Genomic DNA, 25353 nt, shown 5'->3' with positions numbered 1-25353 from the left:
TTGCATGTGTGGCATTTGATGTACCACATGCTTCGAACGTGTTGTCATAAGACGACTGTGTGCTTGCGAGCCCACAGAAGCAACTGAAATTGCGCTGTAGTTACCTACATAACAACAAATCGCATGCCTACGACTACTTCATCCTCGTTGAAAAAGCCCGGCCTCGTCTTCTGGATCTGTCGCTGAGCGTTGCCTTCAGCAAAACTAACAGTGCAGTCTTTACTCAATTCAGGTAATTTGAAGTTCGCAAGTGCTTCTTCCGGGGTCTGATCGTCGAGCTTGCCCGGTTTGCGTGAAGAGCGTTTGACAGAGTCTGGAGGCGGAGGTATCTTTGCCTTTGGAGTTTCCGGTTTCTGAACAGGCTGAAGTGGACGAGGCGTTGAAAGTGGTGTTGATACTCCGGATCCTTCGTTTGCTGGTGGCGTCTGCTTCTTGGTGCGCGGCGAAAGCGGAGAAAGAGATGCGATGCGTGCGATGAGCCTTCCACCAGGATCAGCACCGTGGTCCAAAGCCATTGCAGTGCGGGCTTCGGTGATAGTCGAGAATTTCTGCTGCTCGGCGAGATGTGCCGGAGCTGGAGTGGAGGACGCCGTCGATGAGGCAGGGCCTCGAGGTGTTCCGTGCTTGATAGAAGATTGCGATCGGGTTAGAAGTGGCCTGACTGGAGAACTCTGCCCGGAACGATCAGAACTCGGTTGACCAAGTTCCTCCTTCAATTTGCTAATTGCAGCTCCTTGGTTCTTAGGTGTCATCTTCTGGATATCACCTATGCGCTGCGTGATCGTTCGGGAACCAATGTCTTTTCCTCTCCGGTTCTTGATCCCATCTATCACCGTGTCTCTTTGAAACGCAATACCATGCGCATCAGCGAATTCTTTTGCTTTTGCCTCCGTCGTGGTCAATTTGGCCACTTGAGGCTGAGGTGCGAGCTGGTTTTGCACTTTCGCCTGCTGCCGGGCAGCAAGAGGAACATCTGACGAAGTAGATGGCAGCTCGGCTGGATCCTGAGCAGCTGCTGCTGGAGACTCATCCGCAACGCGCTTCTCTGTGAATGGATCATCTGACACGGGCGGGTGCTGAGGATGTGCGTGGCCGACTGCGTTGGGAAATGTAAGCATGCTTCTCCCACGCTTCGAGGGCAGTGGCGAAGATGAACCATCAGCCACGGAGTCCTGTCTGGCGTCAGAGTCCCAATCCGCGGCCTTGCTCTGCAAGTCAGACATCGTCGGTCTGCTTATATGAATCGGAGTCAGTGGCCGAGATCCAGCTCCAGGAGGCACTTCGTTTCTGTAATTGTCATTTCTCAGACGCGTGGGCCGTGCAATGTATCCGTGGGCCGGACCATCCTTGCCGCCCTTACCAGACACGATGATCACGTCGATGAGGCCTATGTGCTGACTGTCTCTAAGTCTCTCAGGTAGCGGAAGGTCCGCGAGCGCGGTCAAGAACTCCTCAGAAGGTGAGAAATCACCCCTTTTGTTGCTGCCACGACTACGGCCCTCATGCTTCAGCAGTACTGATGCGCCTCCCCAACGTTCTGGTGCATTCAACTTGCTCGAACTCAGTGCTGCAGAAGGCTGATAGATCCACGGCTTCTCTATCTGTCGGTGGATTCGAGTGCCATTGATGGCATATTTGTGAGTCGTACCGGTCTTCTTGGGATTCAAATAGAAGACGTCCGAAAGCGCGCCGTTGATAAAGACTTCTATCTTCAGATCTGTTGCTGCAGTCTGATTCCCGCAGTGATGCGAGCGGTCATTGGTCTCCACGGTGAGGCGCAGCGCGCGAGGCTTTGGCGGCGTAAGAACCTCGTATTCGCTCTTCTCTCCAGATTCGGCCATCATGAAAGGGATGTCCTCGTTTTCACCAAGGTACTGGAGTACTCCTTTGGTGCTGCCATCGGCACCAATGGGGACGGTGGGCAAAGCATTGCCAGCCGCGAGGTGTGCTTCCACTCGTTGATCGTCGATTGCTTGCTCTTTTCCCATCGTCAGCGTGACAGATCTCGACAGAGAGGCGTCCAGGTCGGCTGTCGATAGAGTGGCCTGAACGCCAGCCGCATTGAAGCGCATCATGGTGATTGCTGGCTCGACTGTGTGCGCCGAGAGAAGATCTGATCGAGCAAGTGGACAGGCTGAGTGGGCGCCGTCAAGTTAAGCGTTCGTTGTTTCGTCAGGAGCCATCGCGCACCTTCTGTTTGCCTGCAGCCGTTCGACTAGCGTGCTTCACGACGACACTACCTCCGCGCACTTTTCACGCGTCGTTCGATGCCGAGCGTGAATGAAGAACCTGACTGCGGCCATTTCTTCAGGTGTCGAGGAGATCTCATCAGGAAGGCCGTGCCATCATCAGCTTCACCTCGCTTTCATGCCGTCCGAGCGTCAACAGCTCCGTGGGAAGTACGCATTAGCATTCGAACCCATCTCTCAAGGAAGCAATCGATCGGCTTGTTGCCGCGAATTTGTGAATGAAGTTGCGTTCAGCTCACCATTTCATCCTCTGCTCTCGGTGATAAGGCCAATGGAGGGCTGCTCGAGGCTGTCTCCCAGCTCTACCATCGTAGCATCGTAGACCCTCGCGATTTGCAAGTTGAAATCGTTATCCTCCTCATCGTCAAGGCCATCATTCTCAGCATTCTCCAACACCAGTTCGCCATCTGTATCTGTGTCCATGCGATCGGCATCCCTTTCTTTCTCCTCTTCAGGCTCCTCGTACTCAAACTCGCCTCTTTTGAAAGCCTCCACGACATGAATTCTCGTCCTCTCCACCAAACTCCTAATCCTCACCTTCTCTGTTCCGCTCACACCCCTCTCTCCAACAAACCCCGGCAGCCGTTCGCCGGTATCAACATCTCTCCCTTGCAACAGACTCGCAAACGCATGGTCCAACTTCCCCAGTGTCCTAAACAAGCTCTTCGGCGTAGGTGGCATCGCCTGTATGATATTTCCCACCATCAAAGCCAAGCTGATCAAATACGGTACTTGCAGACTTGGTGTCCCGCTAATCCAAATGACATTCAATAACTCTTCTACTTCTTTACAAGCTTCTTTCATGGTCGCGTAGCCTTTGACGTCTCCCCATGAATCTGCTTTGTCGCGATCAATGTCGGAGAGCTGGTTCGTCTGAGGGGACGTGCGCTTTGCGAATCGTCGCTGGATGTGCAGCATTTGTTGATCGACATAGCGGATAAAGGCGCTCTCTTTTGAGCCGCCAGGGCGAAGTGGAGAGCCTCTAGGGTGTGGAAGACGGGTGTTGATGTTGGAGGACACCGTGGACGAGGCCGGTGGTGATAGCATGAAGCCACCTGCGTGGCTGTCCATATTTACGATTATTCCGTCGTTGCGTCGATGCGTCGATGGGGACCGGTAGTCCAGCGTCAGTACGTGGCATAGTAGCCCGGCATGGCACTGTTGCTGAAGACCATGTGAGCAGAATTGTATGCGTCAGCAGCAGGCGAAGAGCAACAATGGAGAGAACAGCTGTGACAGCTTCGATCGCGTAGCTGAGGTGGAGGAAGCCGAGTCGAATTGATGACGACACGCGTCAATTTTGACTCGGTATGAATTTGTACCTGCCTGCACATGCCTTTCTTCCAGCACTTTCTGATGCGAACATTGGGGTATCGTAAAGCAATCATTTCGTCGTATTCGTCGTAGGCAGGACATGTTCTCGTCAAAGCCACGAGATCGACTGAAGCGTTCTTCGTCAAGTCCACTTCTGCAGTTGTTTGTCGTAGCCGATCACGCTCAAGTCTATGTTGAGGGATCGTAGCATCATATCCATCGTGAATGTCTGCAGAAGTTCAGCATGAGAAACAGTGCTGTACGGAACAAATCCAAAATACTTACGTCGTCGTCCTTACCGGGCTCCTGCCAGACTTCGTTCTTGACGCCGGTTGGCTGTCTTGGTTGGTCCGGCTCATCCATCGCTTCCATTGCCTCTTGCCGTGCCTTTCGCTTGAGCTTCTTGCGGTACTCCTGCTCGTCTTCAGGCAGTTCCTCGCCCTGCGAGTCAAATTCGCAATCTGCATCGTCATCTACCACTTCGGGCTCAGCGAAATCTCCAAGACCATGTGAACGGTCATGCTTCTTCTTCTCCATCTCACGCCAAGCAGCAACACCACCTATGCGACAGACTCTCTCTTTGACGGTGCCGAACAGTTCCTCTGCTGCGTATTGTGATGCTAGGCGCCATTTCTCTCGCAACTCCTCCAGATCAGCATCTGTCGTGGAATTTGAGAGTGTCTCTGCCTGCTTCAGAATATCAAGCTCATTTTGTACCCGTCGTATCTGCAGTTCGAGAGCCGAATTTGCCTTCTGTATTGTACGTTCTTCAGGATCGGCGTTCTTGCTTCGCGATGTCTGAGGCAGGATTGTGCGTTTTCGCGGCGTTGTGAACGTCGTTCGCTGCACAGAGACTGGCGGCGCGAGCTCAGTCGGCAAAACAGAAGACGGCAACTGGATCGTGTGCGCAAGAGTACTCGGAGTGTACGTAGTTACGGCGCCACCGGTCCTGTTCCCGTTGCTCACAAGTGGAGAAGTCATCGGCGGCTGATCAGGCTTCCTAGACCTCATTGGCGAGACGAATGGTTTTCTGAGCTTCTCGGCAGCATCGTTGATCTTACGTCGCTTGAACGGTAGTGGCGACGACATGTTTGCGGCATCTTGTTGAGGGTGCTGATGTCCAGGCAATGTCGTTTGATGGAGCACGCGTTTGGGAGACGCGTTTAGGGCTTGGCATCGTCACTTTTCTCACGCTTACGCTTCCACTTTCCAATGTCTACACAATTTTAGACCCGCATCAGTACCGTCCTGGTGATATCTACACTCGAGATCAACTTCTCGTGCGGACGTGCCTGACCACCAAACTGAACGTTGCAGATTGAGCATTATATCGGACTGACTTGACTTAATGCCCATTCCAATACCTTCAACCAAACGTTCTCTAAAATACTAAAAGCGACGGTACTGATTTCAGATGCGCTTTACCTAGCAGTCTAACCAAGATACTGCAGGAAGATCATGTCAGCATTTATTCCGTCATTTAGGGCATTGGCTACGAAAACACACCTGGACCCGGAAGCTACCCTGCGTGGTAGAGTCCCCTTCAGCTTCGACTTGCACTAGCGGTGCACAGGCTTCTAGCATCGTGGGCTCGTCACTGTCGATCACTCCAGCACAGCCACGTGCCATGCCTTGGGCACAGTGCTATGACAGATCAGCGGCCTCTCCATTATCACATCGTCTGGTTGTTGCCATACCAAAAACGGGATCCAGTAGAGCAGCCCATTCTGGCCAACTGGAAGAACAGCCACATAATTGCTCTTCACAGAGCTGACGGCAGGAAATGGTCTTGACGTCTTTTGGCTGAGCATTTCGAAGAAGTCGTCGTACTCGGAGGTGACTGCTAAGGTCCCATTGATGGTTCGATTACTAATCGTCATGGTGTCTTCGATGAGGAAGTCAAGTCCACACACTCCTTCACTACTGCCAGTAGCACAAGAGCTGGGACCGCTGATTGGCACTTCTTGTCCCGCTAGGATACTGCTAGACGTTTGTTCAAATTCGCAGCCTTCAGACTGTCGCTGATGCAAGCCGGTGGAAGACATCGCTTGTGGACGAAAGTGGTTTGCAGAAACCGGAAGCCAGAATATGGTTAGAAGGAGAAGTCCAAGCAGTACATTCGATATTCTCGGAGGCTGGATATGCCGGGCTGCTGAAGTCGATATCGCCGTTGCGTTGATTCTTAGTCTGAATCCGTACTGACAGAAAGCGTCTGTTGCTCGTTGCTGCCCATTGGACTGGTCAGTATCTTGGTTGGTGGTCTGATTGCCAGTTCCAGCAATGCAAGACCCAAAGCTCGCCGCTCCGGATGCATTGAGCCCGGGATATTCGCAGTACAAAAAGCATCCCAGATGCTCCTGTACTTCTGATTCTGGTGGGCAGCAAGCCTCAAGAGCCGTCCTGTTCGTGGCTCGAAACCCGCAAGCTCCATTGGTGCCGGTGGGAAGAATAGGATTGCCAGGGAAGTCTTCGCAGTTCAAAGAGTCTAGAGAAACTTGGACAATGCCATCATTCCTGGTCAGCTCGTAGGTTGCCATAGAAGCCATGCTTTCCTCACGTTGAAGTCGACGAAGGGCTCGATGTTATTGAGCATCTTCCTCAGCTCAAACTCCACCAGTATCACCGACCTGGTTAAGTCGGATAACTTCTTGGAGCCAAGAGTATCTCTGTCTCGCGGGCGCCGCGGACTTTGCTCAATCGAGCAACAATCACAGTATGCAGTATGGCGGCACAGTCTTGATTTCAGCTGATGGGGAATCGATCGACAATCGCGGTCTTGTTCCGCCTCTTGTCAAGGGCCATTTCGCTCAATTGGGCCAATACATTGCGGAACCAATATGGACAATGCGATGTCTGCATACATATAGTGGAGCGCTTGGTACGTCACTATGATGTCGATGCACATGTAGCATCTTGGGCGCGTTCGGCAACGAGAAGGGGCAGCTACAACACGTTGTCAGATGCGTTGCCAAACAAAATCTCGGGAAACTGCTCGTAGTCTGCGAGCAGAGAAGTGGTTTTCAAAGGTGCTCAGGTGTTTGTGAGGTTGTTGTGTTACTCAGCAAATGCCGAAACTCAAAGTGATCCTTACCGGAGAGCTGCGGGATGGAGCTGGAGTAAACAAACGGATGTCATCAGAACGACTCTCGACAACCGAAGTTGTATATTCGATGACCATTGCTGGCGACCCGTGTGCTCATCCTACAAAATGACCTGGACATGGGCATCATCCTCTCAACGACACGATATGCGCCATTCGCTTTCATCTCCGGCATCATTGGGATCGTGTCCTTCGTGTTCACCTTGACAACATGGCTGAAAGTGCTATGGACCAACTTCGAGACTATGGGGCAGGCGCCTCACGAAGTGCATGCCTACTTGACGAACATACGAACAGAACTTCTCGAGGAAGAGCTAGCATCCGCATCATGCGAAAACAATGTAAAAAGTATCACAAACAAGTGAGGCAGAATGGCGGGGAGACTTTACTCGGAATTGAGCTGGACGATGCGACACTGAAAACCATGGGCGATACTGTCAAGTACCTGATGCGCCAATTTCAGGACATCGAGCAACCTTTCCTCAAACCTGGCAGCGATGGGATCGCGGGTTTCGACAAGCACGAACGGCAGCGAAGGCGAAGGAAAAACAGCTCCATTAGTCCCTACTACGAGCATTCGGCATACGCATCACCTACTACCGAGAAAGGCGACAGAGCAAGGTCTAGAACAAGTAGCAGGGGAAGACGCCGAGCTCAGCAGCAAGAGGTTGAAGAGGATGATGCGGAAACTTACTGGGCGCAGAGGACCCAGTACCGCAAATTTGGCTTTGCATGCAGGTTCGCATGGCTGAAGAAGAAGTCACAAGCTCAGGACTTGTTCGCAACATTGAGCAGAGTACAAATCAGGCGGATAGCAAGACAGGTCGGCGGCTTGAGCATGCTTGTTCATCAGTATGGAGGCACGACTGCGAGGACCGAGGAGATGTTGATGAGGATCGAGGACAGATTGTCCAATATCGTCGGTGTACGGAGGATTGAGTGAAGTCCTACGCCCTCAAACCTCTAGGCTCACTCTGTCTGCGAGTGTCAGATAAGCGATTTTGCAGCAGCTGCCCTACGTTATCGCGTACTCTATTGAACATGAACTTGCCCGAGACAGTAATGCAAGAATCGAAATTGACACTTGCATCGTACTGTAGTTCCTGGTAAGGTCATCCGAGCGATCTGTGATTTGAGAGAAGTCACGCTTTGGCTTACAGAAGCCCTTTTGTTCGCAGTGCGAGGACGCCACAGGTAGTAACGAAGTAGACGAGCAAATCGGTGACATTTCCATCATTGAGCACACTCGTAGGATCATGCATGATGGCCATTGGTCGGGCCCAAAAAAGTGATGGAAGTCGTCCGAGATCGATGCACAACATTCTGGGAACCTCTCGAGCACCTCTCCTATCGTGCTGAGGTTTGAAGAATTGCACGATGAACGAAGACAGATTTCAATGCATGCAGTGTATAAAAGTGCCTGACGCCTGGCGCGAGCGCCAAGCATTGAGATATGCCTCAGGCACCAAGTGAATAAATTTCGTCTTTCAACGCACATAGCAATCCCAACATCTGTACATGCAGTTGCAGCATGGATCGTGTGACGACTACTGTAGTTCAGTATAGAAGGCGGTCAAAACGTGGTCGCTGCCGCACCGGTTCCCCTCCGAGCTCAAAAAATCCCGAAATTTCTCAGGACACAAATATCGTTATGGAGCACCAAAAGGACAGCAACATGCAAGTATTTAACATGCAAAGAGGCAAAAGAAGCTGTCGCCTCTGTGGATCGAACACAGTACCTCCAGATACCGCACAGAATGCTGATGACTGTAGTGAAACTTCAGTCTGGCGCTCTCCCAAGTGAGCTAAGGCGACGCCTTTGATTGGATGACAGCCACAATTTGCCACATATGTATCTCCACTCCCAGCACGTGTTGACACCGAGCCAGCAGCTCGATCGTGGCAACGTTGGCTGGTGGAGCCATGTGAGGGTCCCATGGACTGATATTCGGAAATATGTCTTGAAATCCGCGGCGATTGCACCAGGAGTCGCAAACCAAGCGGCGGCCAAGCAATATCAGATTTCGGAGAGTGACTCCCATTCAGTCTTGTTTGAAATATCGCCATAAATTCGGAGAGATCTTGTAACTTCGAAGTGGTTTCATTCTTCTAAGCGGGCTTGGCCGCCACGACTTGGTAGCATTCGTTGACAGAGCTGTCATGATTCGTAGTCGCTGCTTGCACTTTCATTCATGCTTCAATGCCAAATGCCATCGCACGACCGACGAGTAAAGTGCAGTTCAAAGTAATCGTGCTGTGTGTGGGTGTCTACAGTCTCGAGGCTGACTCGACGTTGCAATTCGCCCGGGATCGGCCGCCACTAGTGCATGGACGCCCAAACGAGAACTCTGTCAACTTTTCCAGACTCTGTCGATCTTTCCCACGTCTACTCATGAGTCTTACGCATCGCAACAAGTGTTCCAGCAGCTCCACTGAAGGACAGGAGGTATCACTCCTCGACTTATCAAGCAGCTTTGCGCCACGAACTTTGCAGCTCCCGCTCAATCTGCCAATTGCGATGTAGTAGTCGAACAGTGTACTCGAATCACATGCACGACATGGCCACATGTTGAAGGAATGACTGGTATTAGGGCACTGACATACCGTACTATTTGACTTTTGCTACTGTCGCTGATTGGCACACATCGTAAAAATTCGCATCACTCATCCACTCAACATCTGAATTACCAATTGCCGCGAGGCAAACATTTCTTGACAATGGATTTCGGCCGTCAACAGCAGCCGTTACCAGCCCGCAATTGGCTGTCCCTGCTTCATACCTGCACGACTGGAGGCTTGGGGAAAGTATTGAGGAAACGCCTGCCGAAGCCGCGCCTGCTCTTCGTGCATCCTCAATAACACTGGATCGTTTGATGGCTCAGGCGACATCATGGCGTGCATGCTTCGAGGGTTTGGTTGATGGCCCGCAGCATCCAGCATAAGTTGGGATCGTCGGCCTCGAGGCGTCTTCTGATGGAGCGACGGAGGCTCGGGGAGACGTACACTGTGTCGTTCAGGGCTCTCTTCGCATTTCCCGACAAGTTCCATTCCTTCTTCGCTATCCTTCTTGGATACGAATCCCACTGGCGAAGTCACGGCTGTGCTAGCTTGTGACTGTGACCACCGACCAAAGTCTTTCAGGTCGCGGGATATTGTTGTTCGAGGTTTGTGTCTGGGAGTGCCTATAGTGCCACGGTTGCCAGCAGCAGATCGCAGGCGTCTTGCACCTTCCTTCTCGAGCGAGGGGGCACGAGTTTTCGAGAAGATGGGCTTAATCACTGCAGAAGAAGCGCATAGAATGCCCAAATTGATCTCCACGAACGACCAAAGGCTGATGACGGCAGCGTCCCGCATGGGCTGTCGAGATTGCGTGAAGATCTTGATCGAGTAAAGTCGGATACAGCTTGCTAGGGTTCCGCCGCCGGCCACAAGGAACGCGGACAAGATGGCTATCTTCTGACGCCTATCTCGTGGGATACGCCAAATTATCGGAACCGGTAGCATGATCATGATCAAGTCTGTTATTATCGTAAAGATACTTGTAGCTGCTGACAGTCAGAACACAGTGTCAACACGGATGCATCAAGTCGACTTACAGTAAAAGAAGGCCGTAATATCAATACATGTGCCGGGAGTGTCCGGCCTCCAGTATTTGTGGATCGGTACACACTGCGTCGCGACGACAGCTATCGTTGTGATGAAATGCAATATTAGAAGCACCAGAAGTCCCACACTGGCGTAGAAGAACCACCCTCGCAGCTCGGCAGCGAGCCTTAAATAGAGGAACATCAACGACAGCTTGATGCAGAATATCGTCATGTAGTAGAAGATCTCATCCGTATATATAGCCTACGAGAAGCGTCAGCGTAGCCAGGATGGCGACGACATCGAGCTGTATCGTACCTGAATGGCCTTCGTTGCCCAATTGACCGGAACGTCGCCAAGTTCCAATCCGACACCCCATCGTACAGACACGAAGACTGCTATCGTGAATCCGGTAGCACATGCAAAGGCGGCGAACATGGCATAGTCATCGTAACCGATCTTTCGCCGTCGTTGCACAAGAGTCAGGACTCGACATGTGATTGCGAATATGCCGACTAATGTGAATAGGACGCCTGCCGGCCAACGTCAGTGTCTTGCAGCTTGTACGTCTGGATGATATCTCGCTGCCTTACCGACGGCTACTAGTCCTGCTCTGGGTCCTGGGAATGATCTCGTGTTCTGTACGGCGGGTATTGGTTTGACGACAACTTTCGCTGTCAGGCGTTGCAGTCCTTCTTGCACTTCCTTCGGCACAATCATGTTGGTCTTGTGCCGTGAGCAGAGTGGTAAGGTAGTATTATCCAGGAGATCCAACCGTTATCGAATGAGGTAAGCAGCGGCACATCGACATGAGCAGCCAATACCGAAGGATCGAAGGGAGAGGAGACCGAAAGAGGCAGCGAACAATCCTCCGCCGTAAAGGAAAGACAAGACAAGACGTCACAAACGGCGTGGAACAACCAACAACAAGAGAAAAAGGACCCTCCTCCGATCCGATCCCCAAAACGAGGGAGGAACTGGAGCAAACACCTCCGACGAAAAGGTGGCGTCACCCAGACACTTTAGATATCTTGCATCGACATCGACTACAGGCAGGGACCGACGATCCTCACTCAGGGCAGAAAAAGCTACTTGCGGCTCCGACTCAAGAAACCATATGACAGGAACGGCAGATCCTCTTTCTTGGGTGAGTTTATGGTTATTAGCTTTCTGGCCAACTTGGGGATGGGAAAGGGTCCGCTGAGCTTATGAGACGGATGCTATGGTGCACGTTCGCGGTGCCACTGTGTGAGGTAAATTCTTTGTTGGTTGGAAATTTGGATTTGGTGGCGAGTCGTACTGTGAAACGGTGACAGGTTCGAGGAGAGAAGGGGTCGGGTTTGGGAAGTATTTTGCCATTGATGGGTTGGCGTCGAAGTTATGCTAGCTGCGAGCCGATCGTGAAGAAAAAGTTGCTAGAATGCGAGTTGTGTGGTTATCTGCTGGAGCGAAGTCTAGAACAAGACGCAGAAGCGACCATAATCTCTCCATGCTCGAAATAGCTTCTGTCTAGACTCGCCACAGATCACATAGCCAAGTCGGACGAGCTTTGATTTCGATCTGAGAGACCGAATGATCGCCGTGCGCGCAAAACCCTTTGCCAGAGCCGCATACGCTCTGTCTGCGATGAGGTCCGCAGTTCAGCAGGGAGCTGTCCACGCTTGAAACCACTAATTACTGCGACATTGCCCTGTGTCCCGAGTGTGAAGCAGCTCCAGCATGCTCGCAGGGATCTCCACGCCCAAGGTATGCGCATCATTTGTATCGATCCGATGAGAATATGCGAAGAGCCGCATCAGCTACGCAGGGGGAAATGCTCCAATTGGAGCTGCAGTTCTTTGCCACTGGTATAGATGCATCGTACTCCGCTCAATTGCAAGTGTGATAATGATGTGGCGGTGCTTCTTCCAGCATCTTCGACAAAGTTCTCAAAAATCCGATCGATGTAGCAAGCTGGGAAGTTCCAATTCTCGTTTTTTGCGACTGAGATGCGGCGGTTACGTGTTGTGCCACGAAAACTCTGGGTGATAGCCTTCCAGAGGCGCAAGCAATGTGCTCGACAGATCAGGCGCGAATTTTCTCCGATCACCAGAGCTCATCGCAGACACGAGTCCAGGCTCCATATTGTGTCGAGGTACCCTGGTCCATGCAGCACTGAAGAGCGAATCCGAAAGAGCAAGTTGCCATGAATCGCGTATCTTCTGACATGACGGAGAACCATAAAGAACGATAATACCAATGGTGAGCCGTGTCTGTTCGATTTGACTTCACGTCTGACACTTGTCATCCTTTTCTCTTTCGCTTAATGTGATAGGTTTGCAACCGATGCGGGCAAGTCCATCGAGTTGCTCATTCTGTGAGGCGCAATTCGTATCGAATGTTGCCAAATCTCATCAAGAAAATCATGCTGTGTTGTAGCGGCTTCGTTTCCTGATCTGTGGACCATATTTGTAGAAGACGAACGGGATGGGCAACATGACAACGCAAATGAAGCCCAGCAGTGATGTTGCCCAGTCAATTCCCAGACGTTCATACATCCTGTCGAATATTAGCTCATCTCACTGTGACATGGGATATCAGAGGACATACTGGACTGCGAAAAGTGGGAAAACTGCCCCTGTCGTGTAACGCATGAGGCCATTGGCTGCCATTGCGCTTGCGCCATTCATCGGGCCGTAGACATCCATCAGGTACAAGACCGATGACAGGAATAAAGCCATGTTGCCGAGTGCGAAGGGTATCCCGGAAAGTATTGGCACGATCCAGTGGACGTCGCTGCGAGCAGTCCAGGCGAACCAGAAGAGTCTGCGTTTCGTGTTAGTGGAAGACTATCGAAGAGGAGTTCTGAACACTGATCTTACCCAATTGGCAATGCGAATGCACCGATCATGCCTGGGTATAGACGTTCCTCTGGCGGTAACATGGCTTTACCTTGAGCCGCTGCTACTTTGTGCCTCTTCAAGTAGATCATTCTGTCACAGATGATGCTGACAGCGACGCCAGCAATCACGCCGATGCCCACTGAGCCAAATACCAAGCCGTTCTGCCATGTGTTGAAGTTGTAGACCGTGGTGAATGTGTATGGGAATGCAGCGAAGAACGAGAAGAGGATAGCGAAAGCGAACGAGTTATACACGCCGAAAAGGAACACGATCGACTCTGTGAAGATCATCGTGACAGGTCGCCCAATCGTCATCATCAGAAGCGTTTTGGCATATCCAATGCTGAACACATTAGGTCCTGGTGGAGCTTTCAGTCCCAGTTTCTTGGCGCGTTTCTGCAGTATCGTCTTCTTGTAAGTTTCGTGCATTGGCAGACAGGTGAGATAGGCGACGCCGAGAATGATTATCATGCACCAGATTGTCCACTGCCAGCCTCGATACTGCGCAGCGAAACCTCCGATGATGGGTCCGACTAGCGAGATGTTAGTGCCGCTTTTGGGATCTAATTGTGTTCGCAACATAAGTGAAGTGACTTACGACCTGGACCCAGGAATGGCATCATGATGAACAACGATGAGGAGAACGCACGGTCTTTCGGTAGGAAGGTGTCGGCATTCGTGCCCGCGCCGACCGCTAGCACTGGGCCTCCAGCAATTCCAGCCAGGATTCTAGTCACACAGAGACTGACAAAGGATTTGGAGAGCCCTGATCCGACGAGGAAAAGTATGCACACCGGGAGAGTGACCTTGTAAACGATTGATCGCCCATACATCTCCGAAACAGGTGCGGCAATCGTAGGCCCGAGTCCAAGTCCAATCACATACAACGTAAGTGGTAGAATGGCGACCGTCCTCGAGACTCCGAAGTATTCCTGTAGGTCCCGATTCGCAGGAGTGATAATAGATGAGGCTGCTGTCACTGCAAAACCGAGAAAAGCGACAGGCCAGAAATGACATGCTTTCTTCAGCAGGCTCCACTAGACACCATATCAGCATGATTCCGGAGCAACCCACGTACGAGATGAAGCAATTGCAAGACCACATGGCGGGTCGAGCGAACCGGTTTCGTCGAAGCATCAACGGCAGTTCCCGATCACACTGCTTACATTGAGGGGATTTTCGGGATCATCAGGCCCTGACCAGTCTTGCGCCGTAACGACTCGTGTAAGTGGTGGACGTTCAGCGTCGGCAGGCCGAGATTTTTCTGGAGCGTGATGCTCAGCGCCCTCTGTGCCATCATCCGTGCTGCCCATTTCGTGCGCTTCCAGAGCTGATTCGATATCTGATTCGGGCGGAGCAGGCTTCTCCGCATACTCGTGCGACTTGTAGGCTGTGCTCGTCATTGTGTACTGCTGTTGTGGTTGCACGGCAAGTCAAGTCTCGCCAACGTGGCCAGTGACTTCTATGCTCACTTATGTGTGACTGTCGCTCAGACTAGTGAACTGAGCATTGCGTGATCATTCACTTCGAGCGCCCTACGTACGAATATGTACCAGAACACGGAGCCGCGATTGCGGTGGAGCTGTGCGCCACGCGACGTTGGTGCCGAGGGCGGCTGCATGGCGCTAGTGCGTTGATAGCGTAGTGTCCCTTCGACCCCAGATGTAGAAAGATGATGGCTATACCAAGTCTTCATCGTAGACTAATGTGGTCAGGCCGTCGAAAACATGCTGAAATCGCGGCGGCAATGCTCTCAGCGTTTCACTTCTATTGCATCTTCACTCACGGGGTTGACATGACGGGCATATCTCGCGTTCGCTTCGAGCTCGGACTTGGCTTGAATGTGAGGATTTCCTGATCACTCATCACTAATGTGGTCGGGAGGTACGCGCCGGTCTTGGAATATGGCGATTGGAGCACCTGGCACAGTCCTAATGCTTGTGCGTGAATCCTCAACGGCATGCTGAGCAATCCATTTCAATGGCCGAGGGTGAATAGTCATCAGCGATATGCTGTCGCTGTCGGCGTGCGGCCATTTCTCCCTTCACCATCTACTTGACGCTGGAGATGTACATCCCTCTTCTCTTTTGGCTGAAGTCGCTTTGCTTCTTCAAGCTTTTGCCGGCTCCCCACGTGGATTTTCGCCGCACCTACTGTGCTACGGCCGTGAAGTCTGAGGCATCGCGCATCTTCCAAGCTCCATACTGGGTCTTCTGCGTTCGGGCGCGGGCGATTAGGGCACTTTGCGGCGGTGATATGCTCCCATCTTCATGATGCCCGCCTTGTAGAGTCTTGCATTACTTTGTAGGCCTTCCACGAAGAACGAAGTGATGTCTGTCATCAGGCAGAGGCAGGATTTGAAATGGCACACCAGGATCGGAGCTCAGTTCCGCTGCTGACATCACTTCTCTCGATTGGACGCGACTGCTGCACGTTTTTGGTCTGCAAACTTGCAGCGATCGCAGATGCACCAGCTTGCGCTGTCTCACTAGAGCTGGGCACCGCGTCAGACACTGGCAAGTCTTGCTCTGCTCTTGCTTTCAGACTTCTGTCGCAACGACACAGGCAAGCATTGGAATCACGAAAGCTCAGTCCATCTTTCATACCATCATTCTCCGATCCTACTGAGTTTACCACGTTCAGCCTAGCTTTCACAAATCGAAAATGGGCGACTGTTTCTTTATTCCATTACCCCTGTGTATACAATGCGGTACAGATCAGAACCCATGCAAGGTCAAGTACGCATGCGCCAGCCTATCTTCCGACACCCGCCGCTGACCTCGATCGACCAGAGTGGTGGGGCCGACACTCGGATTCATCGTTGGAGTGTGCATGGCAGTAAGAGCATAGGACGAGGTATATTCAGGAAAGATGGCTGATGGAGGCTGTGACAGATCGTATGCTGGCCGGCTGCCATATTGTGCTGCTGTTGTGCCACAGACATGGGCAAAAGTAGGTGAATTGTGGGGGCGAGAGATATCGCAGGCATACTGACGACGGCAGGAATGCTCGGAGCGCCAGCAGATACATCCCAAGCGATAGGGCACGCCATTCCGTTTTGAACAAGCTTCGGAATAGCAAGAGCAGCATTGGAAATATTGGCGTCCATTGCACGACTTAGCAGATACCACAAGTTCAACGAGTACAGCGAACACGAGATTGGGATGATACGCAAGATGGTATTGGGATGAGACCAAGCGTAGTGCTGCTGACCTGCCAGCCCACTTGGCTGTGATCAGATCTGGCTGTGATCAGGTCGAGCCGCGCGGCGACAGGATTCACGGCCTCGGCGTTGAGCATTAAGCAGACTGCACTGTTGTTCAGCACTTGATGACATAGACCTCCAACAGCAGCAGCTCAATGACAAAGACCAAAGTACCGCACCTCGCACAATGCACTAGTTCGCGCTCTAGAATCGCCAGACCGTGAAGATGGATGAGATGCCCAGCCGTTTAGCGAGCTGCACTTCACGCGCGCAACTGCTGGAGGCCCTAATGCAGCCGCTGCAGGTGAAGAGTGGTTTGTTTTGCCACCCTTCTACTACAAGCGACAGCACACATTCAGACACACGCGTTCACTGACATGGACAGCAACAACCACAAATGGAGCGCGAACAGTTTGCGGACCTGGCATTCTTGCCACTTTCCTACGCGGATGGACTCGGAGAAATCGATCGCTTCTATCGTACTCCAGAGCCAGAAACCGAGCGCGAACACATAAGTGCTGCTCATGTGCTTGACGAAGGCGAAGAGGAGCTGCACACAGACGCAGATGATGAGTTCAGCACTTTACTACAGGACCTTGAAGCAGTGGAAGGCATCGAAGCCACCGATCGCTTCGAGCCAGTCCTAGAGAACTCGAACGCCGACAAAGATGAATACCAAAAGGAATCATCAGCTGGCAGCAACGACAACAGTCACGCACCGAACGTCGCAAAAAGCGCCGCGATGGCGCTCACTGGTCAGACTCCCAAGGCTTCTTCGCCCACCATACCGATGGACCTCTTTGCGTCCGTGAAGAACACCCCTGGCCCAAGCCACAGCCCGATTCAACCATCCAGCAGCAATCGGAGCGAACTTCAAGCGGAGATGCGCGATGAAGAGACGCAGCAAAACTCGCCACTCAGTACACCGGGTGCGGTGCCGTTCTCCCTCGCACGAGACAGGGTCGGTGCCAACTCGAAGCGGGATGCATCAACATCGCCCTTAGCGACTCGTCGACCAGCGAAGAAGTTGCAAAAGGCTGGGGCTGAAGAAACACCCGCAATTCTCACTGGGAGCCCAAGTGCGTCCTCCATACCGCCCCCTCGCTTTCCAAAGATGAAGGAGCTAGCTTCCGGTGCCACTTTGTCTGCATTGGATGCGGACATGGTAGGAGGCCAGTCAGAATCAGAGTCCTCGCACGAGACAGAGATCTGTGGTCCGAAAGCTGCTCAACACGAAGAGACGGAGGGCGGCGCTCGTCGCAAAACCCTGCTGGTTACCATGCCTCTTCCACAGCAGAATCGCCGCGGCGAGTCCGTCGCCACCATGAATGACGGACCAGCCGATTCTCAGACTGGTGCGCCGACTTCAGACGCAATCTCAAAACAGGAAGCCAGTGAAGCACTGCCCAAGAAAAGCTCACTGCGGGCGCGTCCGGAGGGGGACAGCGCACAGGACAGCAAGCCAACTGCCCGCGAAGCTGCCAAAGAACCGAAGAAATCAGCCGCTCGTACCAGAAGAACCATGGGAGCGCACGAATTGAAAGACATCCTTGACACGAATTCGCGGAAGGGTGTCACCGGCGGCATGAGTCCACGCCGCATGACGAGAGGACAAAAGCAGGAGAGAGAAGCGGCGGGACCAAATGCGAAAGAGGCTGTAAAGAGACGCAGGAAGTCGAGTGCAAAGTGAGGTTGCAAAAGATGTGAGGCATGAGGTGAAGGGGCTGTGAACTGAACAGAATGGAACTTAGTGTCTTGGCGGCTAAAGACTGTTGCCAGCTCAGAGTCTAAGATGTTTTGTCTACTGGAGGATGTCTATGTACAGCGCAGCCAGCGATGCGGCAAAAAGCTTCTGTATAGTAGGCTGACACTTCGTCACCCTTTGATCAGACTCCAAAAATGTACGCTATTCGCAAGCAGGAGCGCAAAACCGCTAATCCAGAAATCCTCGCGATGGAAGGGTCGAGCTCGTAGAATATCCCAAACTGCTGTGTTATCACAATACCACATTGATGTCAGAAGTAAAAGGCTTCGTAATGTGAAATCCCATAATGCTATGAGCCCTGGTATACCCAACGCAAATCTTTCTGCTAAAAAGATCGTGAGGGTGATTCGTCTGTATTGTGCTATCTGGTTCGAGTGCCGCACATACTGATCCATTTCGGAAAAGTGGAAAGACCGGATGTCCGAGATTGTGTGTCGTTCGTCTGATGGCGTACGAGGACTTTCTGGGTAGGCGGCTGCAGGTGCTGGACAGCGGAGGCAGCGAACAAGTTTCCATCGTATGTTCTCGAGGAAGCCAAGGCGAGGCGTGTTTTCGGTCGTGAATTGTGAAGCGTGTTTCATGGCGTGGAGCAGGTCAGGCAGAGCCGGTGTTCCATCTATGTTCACCGTTCGATTCTTCTCGTCTGTGAACAGACATTCCCGGTCGAAAGCCTCCTTGGCATGAGCATAGTGCAGGAAACGGCTGTAAAAAGCTGGCGAGATGACTTTCAGAGTCAATGTACTGTCATGATCCTCTTTGTACGTGAAATTTGTTGAGTATAGCACAATCTCCTCTTCATGATAATGTGCGGGCTCGTAGATGACTCGTAGCGGTCGCTCGGCGTGCTCGACGCTTTGTGTCAGGAAGTCTCGGAAGATTTGCTCAAGAGCCCTTTCTTCAGAAGTGTATGCTCGGCCGATACTGGTGGTACCAACGACCTCTGGTCTGAACCACACGTGGAGCTTCCGTCGAAAGAAGAGTTTTGCTGCTTCCCACACGATGCGCGGAAATGTGGCAAGGCCTACCCACCACCACACCGCGATGAACTTGGTAAGTTGCCAAGAAGTGATCTTTTCTGGGTCCTCAGGGTTGCCCACTGAGAACACGCGTGCCACAATCTTTGCGTGTTCTTTTGAGGATTTTAGCACAATGGTATTGTCGATCTTGATGTGGCCAGTCTCTTCATATGCTGCCAGAGGATCAATGGCGCGCAGCGAGTATGACCCTTTCCGACTGTTGAAAGGCGAGACGTGAAAGTCCTTCTCCCACGAGTCTGTAAAAAGCTTCGTTGTGCGCTTTTCCACATCATCACTCTCTGTCTTAGCAGTCGAATCTGACCTCAACAGGTACAAGCGTCGTTCATCGAACGTGTTGTTGACCTCGATGACCATGTACTTCAGACTGGCATAGGAGTCATAAATGTAGTAGAACGAAGCAGGATTGAATGAGTAAGACAGCAATCGTGGCGCGGTAACCAGATAGGCAAATGCATAGTCTCTACTTGTCACGCCTTTGGTATGCAGAAATCGACGCAACTTCTCGGACAGTGTATGCTGGTCTTCGCCACTCCGATGCAGGTGGTCCGCAGCACGGACATCGAACCACCCGGCTTTCGCACTGTCAACGGATAAGACTGAGCCAATCCGGCCTGTGAATCCAACAGGAACTCCAACAAACAGATAGCTGTATGAGAAGGAATGCTTTTTGGGAAACATCCGAGAATGGGTCGTGCGGCTTGGTATTATCGATGGTGGCAGAAGAGCTTCGTCGATTCGCTGGCTGCGCAAGGAATGACTAGACGGCCTAGATTGCAGCTGTTGCTCACGGAACACGATAGATCCAGCAGCAGCGCCACAAATGGCCAGAAGAGCGAAAATTCCGAAGTAGATCCGCGCTTCCCGATTACTCCAGTCGATCGTTATCAGCCCTTGAATGCTGGGCAGAGTCCACGACCGTGACCACCAAAGTCCGTAGAGGTTGTGCAGGGCAAGAAACAGTCCGAGGTCCTGCCTCCAAGTCAAGTCACCTTTCCATATGCGCAATATCCAAAGAGGCTGGAAGAGCAGTGTCCGGACTGCGATGGTCTTGCGAGGCTCGGTGAAGATACTCCATAGTAATGTTGAGAAGGTCCAGAGGGAAAGAAGGAGTGTAGACGTCGTGCCGTCCTGTTCTGGTGGCTTGGCCTCCACCTTGAAATCTACTCTCATCTGGCGGAGTCTTGTGAGAAGCTGCCAGCTCTCACGACTGGGCTGTTTTCATGATGAATGTTGTGGATAAGAATGATGTCGGTTGCCGGTGCGTGATGGTGACAGCAGGAAGCAGAACCTCGAAACGAGGTCAGTTGCCAAGCCCGCCCATTCGAGACCTCCGATGTGTCACTTCCCTTCCTTTTGCTACTTCCATCGACACCTCATGTTTTGCATCCACTGCCAAATGTCATCCACAGTCACGCCGATGGTAGTCTTGTGTGCTGCCAGCCCAAAGCTATCGCTGATCACTGCCGTGGACGTTCGCCGCGCCAGATGAAATCAGACGCCACTTGACTTCGACTCTCTGGCTGCGGTTTGCCTCCGACAACATTCAACCACCTCGCTGTGCAATTTGCAAAGGTCTGATGCAGTTGTCCGACTGACTGACAGCTGAGCGCAACTGGTGGTTGTTACTGCCAACTGAACCTAGCTGAACTACCATGAAGCTCCTGTGCGACCTCTCTGGTCTCCAACTCATGCCGATAGAAGTCCTCTCCAATCTGCAATTCCGGCATCTGCTGTCTGGAGTCGACCTCGTATATCTGATACTCGCTTGCGTCAACCTCACAATGTGAGGCCGACGATGAGCTCAGCTCCTTCGCATTGGTGGATCCACCTTCATTTTCACGACTGGCATTTCGAGATCTTCTGAGGCACCAGAGCAGTGCGGCAACACAGAGGACCGATACAACAACTGCCAATGCGATGAGCCCTGCAAGCTTCGCTGTGGTGATGTTTGCACCAGCGTTGGCTCCTGATGACGGACGATGTATCGCTGTCAGGCGCTGTCTTACCGATGAGTCCGGGAACAACGCCTGGGAGACGGAAATGGTCCGGCGATCATAATCAGCAATAACGTATGCTTCCTGCAAGAAGGTCCGCCCAAGAAACAGTTGACTTGCATTTCGCGCTTGCTTGATCGGGAACCATCGCGTAGTATTGCTGACAATGGGCTCTAAGAGCACCTGGTCGAATGCTGCGTACGGAAGGACGATATCAACGGTACCACCCGAGTCGCTTCCTGGTCTAGTCAGTCAAAGTATCCAACAATCAGGCGGTGTACACACCTGACTGGCCCAATGTAAATGTGAAGCTTGGATTTTGAGCTACGAGAGCAGCATGCGCAACTTCGTCGATCAGATACAGCTGGCCTTGAGGGTTCCAAGTCAAATTGAACTGCTGCTGGAAGGCAATGCAGGTTTCGACTGGTAACCAAATTTCCGTCACCAGAGAATCGATGAAGATGTCGACACTACTCGTCAGCAGTGGTGACGCACCAGCGGTGTCGTATGTGATCGATCTCAAGCTGACAGTCAGGTCGCGCGATACCATGGAATCGAAGGCGAAAGTCTGGTTGTTTGTCTGAAAGCGGGTTTCGTCGTAACCGCCAAAGATGAGACTTCCGAACACGTCACGATAGTACGCGCCGGCTGTGTAGGCCCATCTGCATTCACACCTGTTAGCAACTGCCGACTATAACAGATCTGAAAGACTCACGAAGACGACGGAACCAGCGACTGATTGACCAGTGCACCTAGCACACTCACTTGGGGATCTTGCAGGTTGGAGAAATTCGTCGGAAGCGGGCTCAATCCCAGTTGACCCACGAAGTATTTGTCGTCCCAGACGCCAGCGACGAGCTGATGCTGCAAAGACGGTAGGCCAGATCCAGGTATACCGAGACTGACGGTATCATAACCATACGAGCCATTGTCATCCCGTCCAATCTGAAGTTCCTCATCCGCAGGCAGGTTGTAAATTACTCCGTCGACACCATTCTCTAGTCCTTCTGTGGACCATGAAGAAGACTTGTTGCTTTCGAAAAGGCCTCCCCGGAGATCTGCGCATTTTTCGAGAGAAGGGTTGACTTTGCTGCAGCCGGGCTCGATGATGACCCAAGGCGCGCTGCCTGCATTGGCTGATGTACTCGGCAGGACGCGAAGAAGTTGAGGTGGAGTGCCGACCTGGATGTTGAAGCTTGACCATCGACCATCTGCGCCGTCCCAGGAGAAGCTCGGGCTGATGCTCAATGGCTCTGGCACAGACTTCCCAAATACTGCTATCATGGAGACGCATAATATTGTTACGACTCCGCAGATCGTCGTCATGTCCAGGAGTTGTTGGTTGTACGAACAAGTTGGCTTGAGTGCTCGAGCGTGAACGACAAACTACGAGCTATTAAACTTCATATCGGAGACTTCCGAATGCGACTAGGCTCTGAAAGATGTGAAGTCCGCGTTGCAGGATGCATGGTCCTGTATCATCGCCTCCGGCCTGAATATCGTCCTCAGTGAACTCTAAAACATGTAGAGCTGACAACTGCACTAGTCCACAAGTAGCATCTTTCCTTTGTGGCTTTCAGCTGAAACGCTCAGCCACAATCCATCTGAGGCCGCACTCGACGGCCTTCGGCCAATCCCATCGCGGGCACGGTCAATTTCAAGACAAGTTCCTATGCAGTCTTGTCCCGAGAGCTTCTCTCATCCTGAGAAACGGTTTCCTACTGGCGAGATGTCGTCTCTCACAGCTTGCATGCTTCTGCGTGGCGAATTCAAGGTTAGATCGACTTCGGCCAGTCACCAACGTGCCCTGTCAGCCAGCACTGCATTTCCTCTCGACCGCGGTACGCAAAGAAAGGCACAGCATGATGCTCGCGAATTTCCGGTCGCCCCTACACGTGCTATGTAATCCTTCGTTAACCACGGGCGCTGCTTGGCTTGCTCGCCCTGAATGGCGTGAACACAGGTATTAGACTTGTAGGATCGCCATCAGTCGCACTGCTCTAGAGACAGCACCAACCACGATCAGCACCTTACCGGGCAAGTTAAGCAGCGTCAGGTCCACGATGGGTCCTCGAAGCCATCTGCTCTGGGCTCTGTTCACATTCACATGCAGATGTACCTCCTCACAGTGTAAGTACACCAGTAATGATATCCAAGATGGACCTGGTGCTGATCTGAAACACTCAGACTTCAACACGACGCTGAGCACTGTTACGAGCGACAGCGCAGAGACCACATCGTCGATAGACTCGAGATATATCGCACCTTATGCAACACATCGCAGATATGTCTGGACGTTGGCTACATGGCGCGGGATAAATTCTGCTGTTGATTTCGTCACTGTTGGAACAGTCTTCGTTGGCTTTGACCCGGCAGCCTCTACTGCTTCGACTACCACGATCTTTCACTCCGAGTACCGCAATAAATCGGTAGAGCTGTGGACAAGAACGGACACCAACTCCAATGGAACTGTCACAGCAACAGCGACAGACTTGAGTGGAAGAGAAATCACCTTGTAAGAGAGCACTCCTGCGTCCAGTCTTGTGCTTACATTTCCGCAGGGCATATCCGACAGCATATAACACTATTGATTCCCGCGTCACATGGGCTGTCCTGACACCTTCCAAAAGCGATGACTCCACATGCTGCTGGTACAATTTTGTGTCCGCTACTCCTCCAACTCCGATAGTATCCCCGGCACCGAATACAGCCGCCGACGTTGATGATCCTCAAGGACTCAAATATACCCTGACCTACCTTTTCAGAGACAACCGCTATAATATTCAGAATGATCAGCTGCAGTTTCCCTTGCCGGCTGCTGTCACTGATGCGCCTATGTGCATGGCAGATCTCTGCGGCATAAGAGGTGGCGGAATTCCACGAACACACATCTCTGTTGGAACCACGCAATCGTATCTCTTGGCTACAACGACGACAACGCTGACTGACATTGGAACTCAATTCCAAGTGCTGCCTACGCCTCTATTGCCGCCCAAGACGTTGGCCCTGGTGCCGGATCCCACGATGCCCGTCGTCGCCGGCAGCCCAGAGACACCGGCTGAGAGTCATGGGGTAGACGAGCCTGCAACACCGACTTCACAGGCCCCTGATGCCAACCCGCTTCATAGTCCTGGTCCGCAACTACAGCCACAGCAAAGTGCTTTGCCGCCTTCACCGACACCGATAATCTTCAATTCTGTCACTCTTCAACCTCAAGCATCAGCTGTGATCGTTGGAGATCAACCGCTTGCCCTTGACTCTACTCTAACGCTGGGCTCTGGTTCTTTAGCGACAACTATCGCTCTGCACAAGTCAGACTCTTCGATCATCCTTCAAGTCAACGATAATGTCTCCACCCTCCAGCTGTTTCCGACCCCGGTACCAGCTCTGGACGACCACCACCTACCACCATCTTTCACAATGGACTCACAGGTCATCACGGCAAATTCGAAATCCGAGTACATCATCCAGGGAGAGACTCTTGCGCCGGGCTCTCGGGTCGTCATCGCAGGCTATACGATTAGCCTCGCGCCAAATGCACAAGCACTGGTCATCAATGGGCAGACACAGGCTCAAGTGGCAGCCGCACAAATAACGCCTGCACCAAAGTTGACCATCGGATCGATGGTTTTCACAGCCGATTCTTCCTCCAAATTTGTGATCGAGGGCCAGACATTGAGACCTGGAGGTGCTCCAATTGTGCTCGATGGAGGCAAGACCACTTTGAGCCTTGCGAGCAATGGTGCTCAGGTCGTTGTCAATGGTAGAAGGACGAATCTACAGCCCAATGGAGCAGCCGTCTCGATGGCAGTTGGTTCGAAGCTCTATACCGCGAATGCTGATGGCAACTATGTCGTTGGTGGCCGTACTTTAGTTCCAGGAGGTTCTCCGATCACAGTTCATGGGACTACGTTGAGCCTGGGATCTGGAGGAAGATACATCGTCGTTGATGGGAAGACAGAAACGGTTGCACAGAGTACCAGTCGAGGGAACGAAGAGGAGTACGTTTGGAGCGCTTTAGCTTCAACGACGACAGCATCTTTGGCTGCAGCGGTAACAACGGGCAGTGGGCCTGGTCCGGAAAGCTCTGCTTCGTCATCCTCGTCAGCCAGGGGCAGTTGCATGTCTGGCTGGACATATGTCTCACGAAGTCTCCCAGTCATGCTCAGCATGATCGTCTGTTGGTGGAATTGAGTCTCAGGAGAACCCGCAATGATCGAAAA

At 52.2% G+C, this 25353-nt stretch overlaps 11 protein-coding genes across 11 annotated transcripts; 3 read left to right on the top strand and 8 right to left on the bottom strand.

Moving 5' to 3' along the window:
• Nucleotides 1–104: 104 nt before the first annotated feature.
• Nucleotides 105–2075, bottom strand: CKM354_000538300 (uncharacterized protein; the record flags this gene model as incomplete). The annotated part of the gene is made up of 1 exon (XM_044800655.1): nt 105–2075. The coding sequence occupies one exon, from the start codon at nt 2073–2075 to the stop codon at nt 105–107; it is 1971 nt and encodes a 656-aa protein (XP_044656590.1).
• Nucleotides 2076–2492: 417 nt separating this feature from the next.
• On the bottom strand, nt 2493–3320 carry CKM354_000538200 (uncharacterized protein; the record flags this gene model as incomplete). The annotated part of the gene is made up of 1 exon (XM_044800654.1): nt 2493–3320. The coding sequence occupies one exon, from the start codon at nt 3318–3320 to the stop codon at nt 2493–2495; it is 828 nt and encodes a 275-aa protein (XP_044656589.1).
• Nucleotides 3321–3705: 385 nt separating this feature from the next.
• CKM354_000538100 (uncharacterized protein) lies at nt 3706–4652 on the bottom strand (the record flags this gene model as incomplete). The annotated part of the gene is made up of 2 exons (XM_044800653.1): nt 3706–3792; nt 3849–4652. The coding sequence occupies 2 exons, from the start codon at nt 4650–4652 to the stop codon at nt 3706–3708; spliced, it is 891 nt and encodes a 296-aa protein (XP_044656588.1).
• Nucleotides 4653–4996: 344 nt separating this feature from the next.
• Nucleotides 4997–6109, bottom strand: CKM354_000538000 (uncharacterized protein; the record flags this gene model as incomplete). Its single annotated transcript, XM_044800652.1, has 3 exons — nt 4997–5008; nt 5070–5207; nt 5261–6109. 3 exons carry the CDS (start codon nt 6107–6109, stop codon nt 4997–4999), a joined length of 999 nt encoding a protein of 332 aa, XP_044656587.1.
• Nucleotides 6110–6782: 673 nt separating this feature from the next.
• On the top strand, nt 6783–7606 carry CKM354_000537900 (uncharacterized protein; the record flags this gene model as incomplete). Its single annotated transcript, XM_044800651.1, has 2 exons — nt 6783–7004; nt 7064–7606. 2 exons carry the CDS (start codon nt 6783–6785, stop codon nt 7604–7606), a joined length of 765 nt encoding a protein of 254 aa, XP_044656586.1.
• Nucleotides 7607–9408: 1802 nt separating this feature from the next.
• CKM354_000537800 (uncharacterized protein) lies at nt 9409–10968 on the bottom strand (the record flags this gene model as incomplete). Its single annotated transcript, XM_044800650.1, has 4 exons — nt 9409–10208; nt 10260–10512; nt 10567–10781; nt 10842–10968. The coding sequence occupies 4 exons, from the start codon at nt 10966–10968 to the stop codon at nt 9409–9411; spliced, it is 1395 nt and encodes a 464-aa protein (XP_044656585.1).
• Nucleotides 10969–12650: 1682 nt separating this feature from the next.
• On the bottom strand, nt 12651–14532 carry CKM354_000537700 (uncharacterized protein; the record flags this gene model as incomplete). The annotated part of the gene is made up of 5 exons (XM_044800649.1): nt 12651–12786; nt 12838–13053; nt 13110–13662; nt 13728–14166; nt 14296–14532. 5 exons carry the CDS (start codon nt 14530–14532, stop codon nt 12651–12653), a joined length of 1581 nt encoding a protein of 526 aa, XP_044656584.1.
• Nucleotides 14533–16731: 2199 nt separating this feature from the next.
• CKM354_000537600 (uncharacterized protein) lies at nt 16732–18024 on the top strand (the record flags this gene model as incomplete). The annotated part of the gene is made up of 1 exon (XM_044800648.1): nt 16732–18024. The coding sequence occupies one exon, from the start codon at nt 16732–16734 to the stop codon at nt 18022–18024; it is 1293 nt and encodes a 430-aa protein (XP_044656583.1).
• Nucleotides 18025–18209: 185 nt separating this feature from the next.
• CKM354_000537500 (uncharacterized protein) lies at nt 18210–20306 on the bottom strand (the record flags this gene model as incomplete). The annotated part of the gene is made up of 1 exon (XM_044800647.1): nt 18210–20306. One exon carries the CDS (start codon nt 20304–20306, stop codon nt 18210–18212), a length of 2097 nt encoding a protein of 698 aa, XP_044656582.1.
• Nucleotides 20307–20758: 452 nt separating this feature from the next.
• CKM354_000537400 (uncharacterized protein) lies at nt 20759–22456 on the bottom strand (the record flags this gene model as incomplete). Its single annotated transcript, XM_044800646.1, has 3 exons — nt 20759–21369; nt 21416–21792; nt 21846–22456. The coding sequence occupies 3 exons, from the start codon at nt 22454–22456 to the stop codon at nt 20759–20761; spliced, it is 1599 nt and encodes a 532-aa protein (XP_044656581.1).
• A 737-nt stretch (nt 22457–23193) lies between these two features.
• On the top strand, nt 23194–25324 carry CKM354_000537300 (uncharacterized protein; the record flags this gene model as incomplete). Its single annotated transcript, XM_044800645.1, has 3 exons — nt 23194–23260; nt 23318–23645; nt 23692–25324. 3 exons carry the CDS (start codon nt 23194–23196, stop codon nt 25322–25324), a joined length of 2028 nt encoding a protein of 675 aa, XP_044656580.1.
• Nucleotides 25325–25353: the final 29 nt, after the last annotated feature.

This window comes from Cercospora kikuchii (assembly GCF_019650295.1).
Source record: "Cercospora kikuchii DNA, contig_00003, whole genome shotgun sequence".
Taxonomy (NCBI): domain Eukaryota; kingdom Fungi; phylum Ascomycota; class Dothideomycetes; order Mycosphaerellales; family Mycosphaerellaceae; genus Cercospora; species Cercospora kikuchii.
The sequence above is the reverse complement of the archived record's forward strand: the minus strand, read 5'-3'. Positions and strand labels throughout refer to the sequence as shown.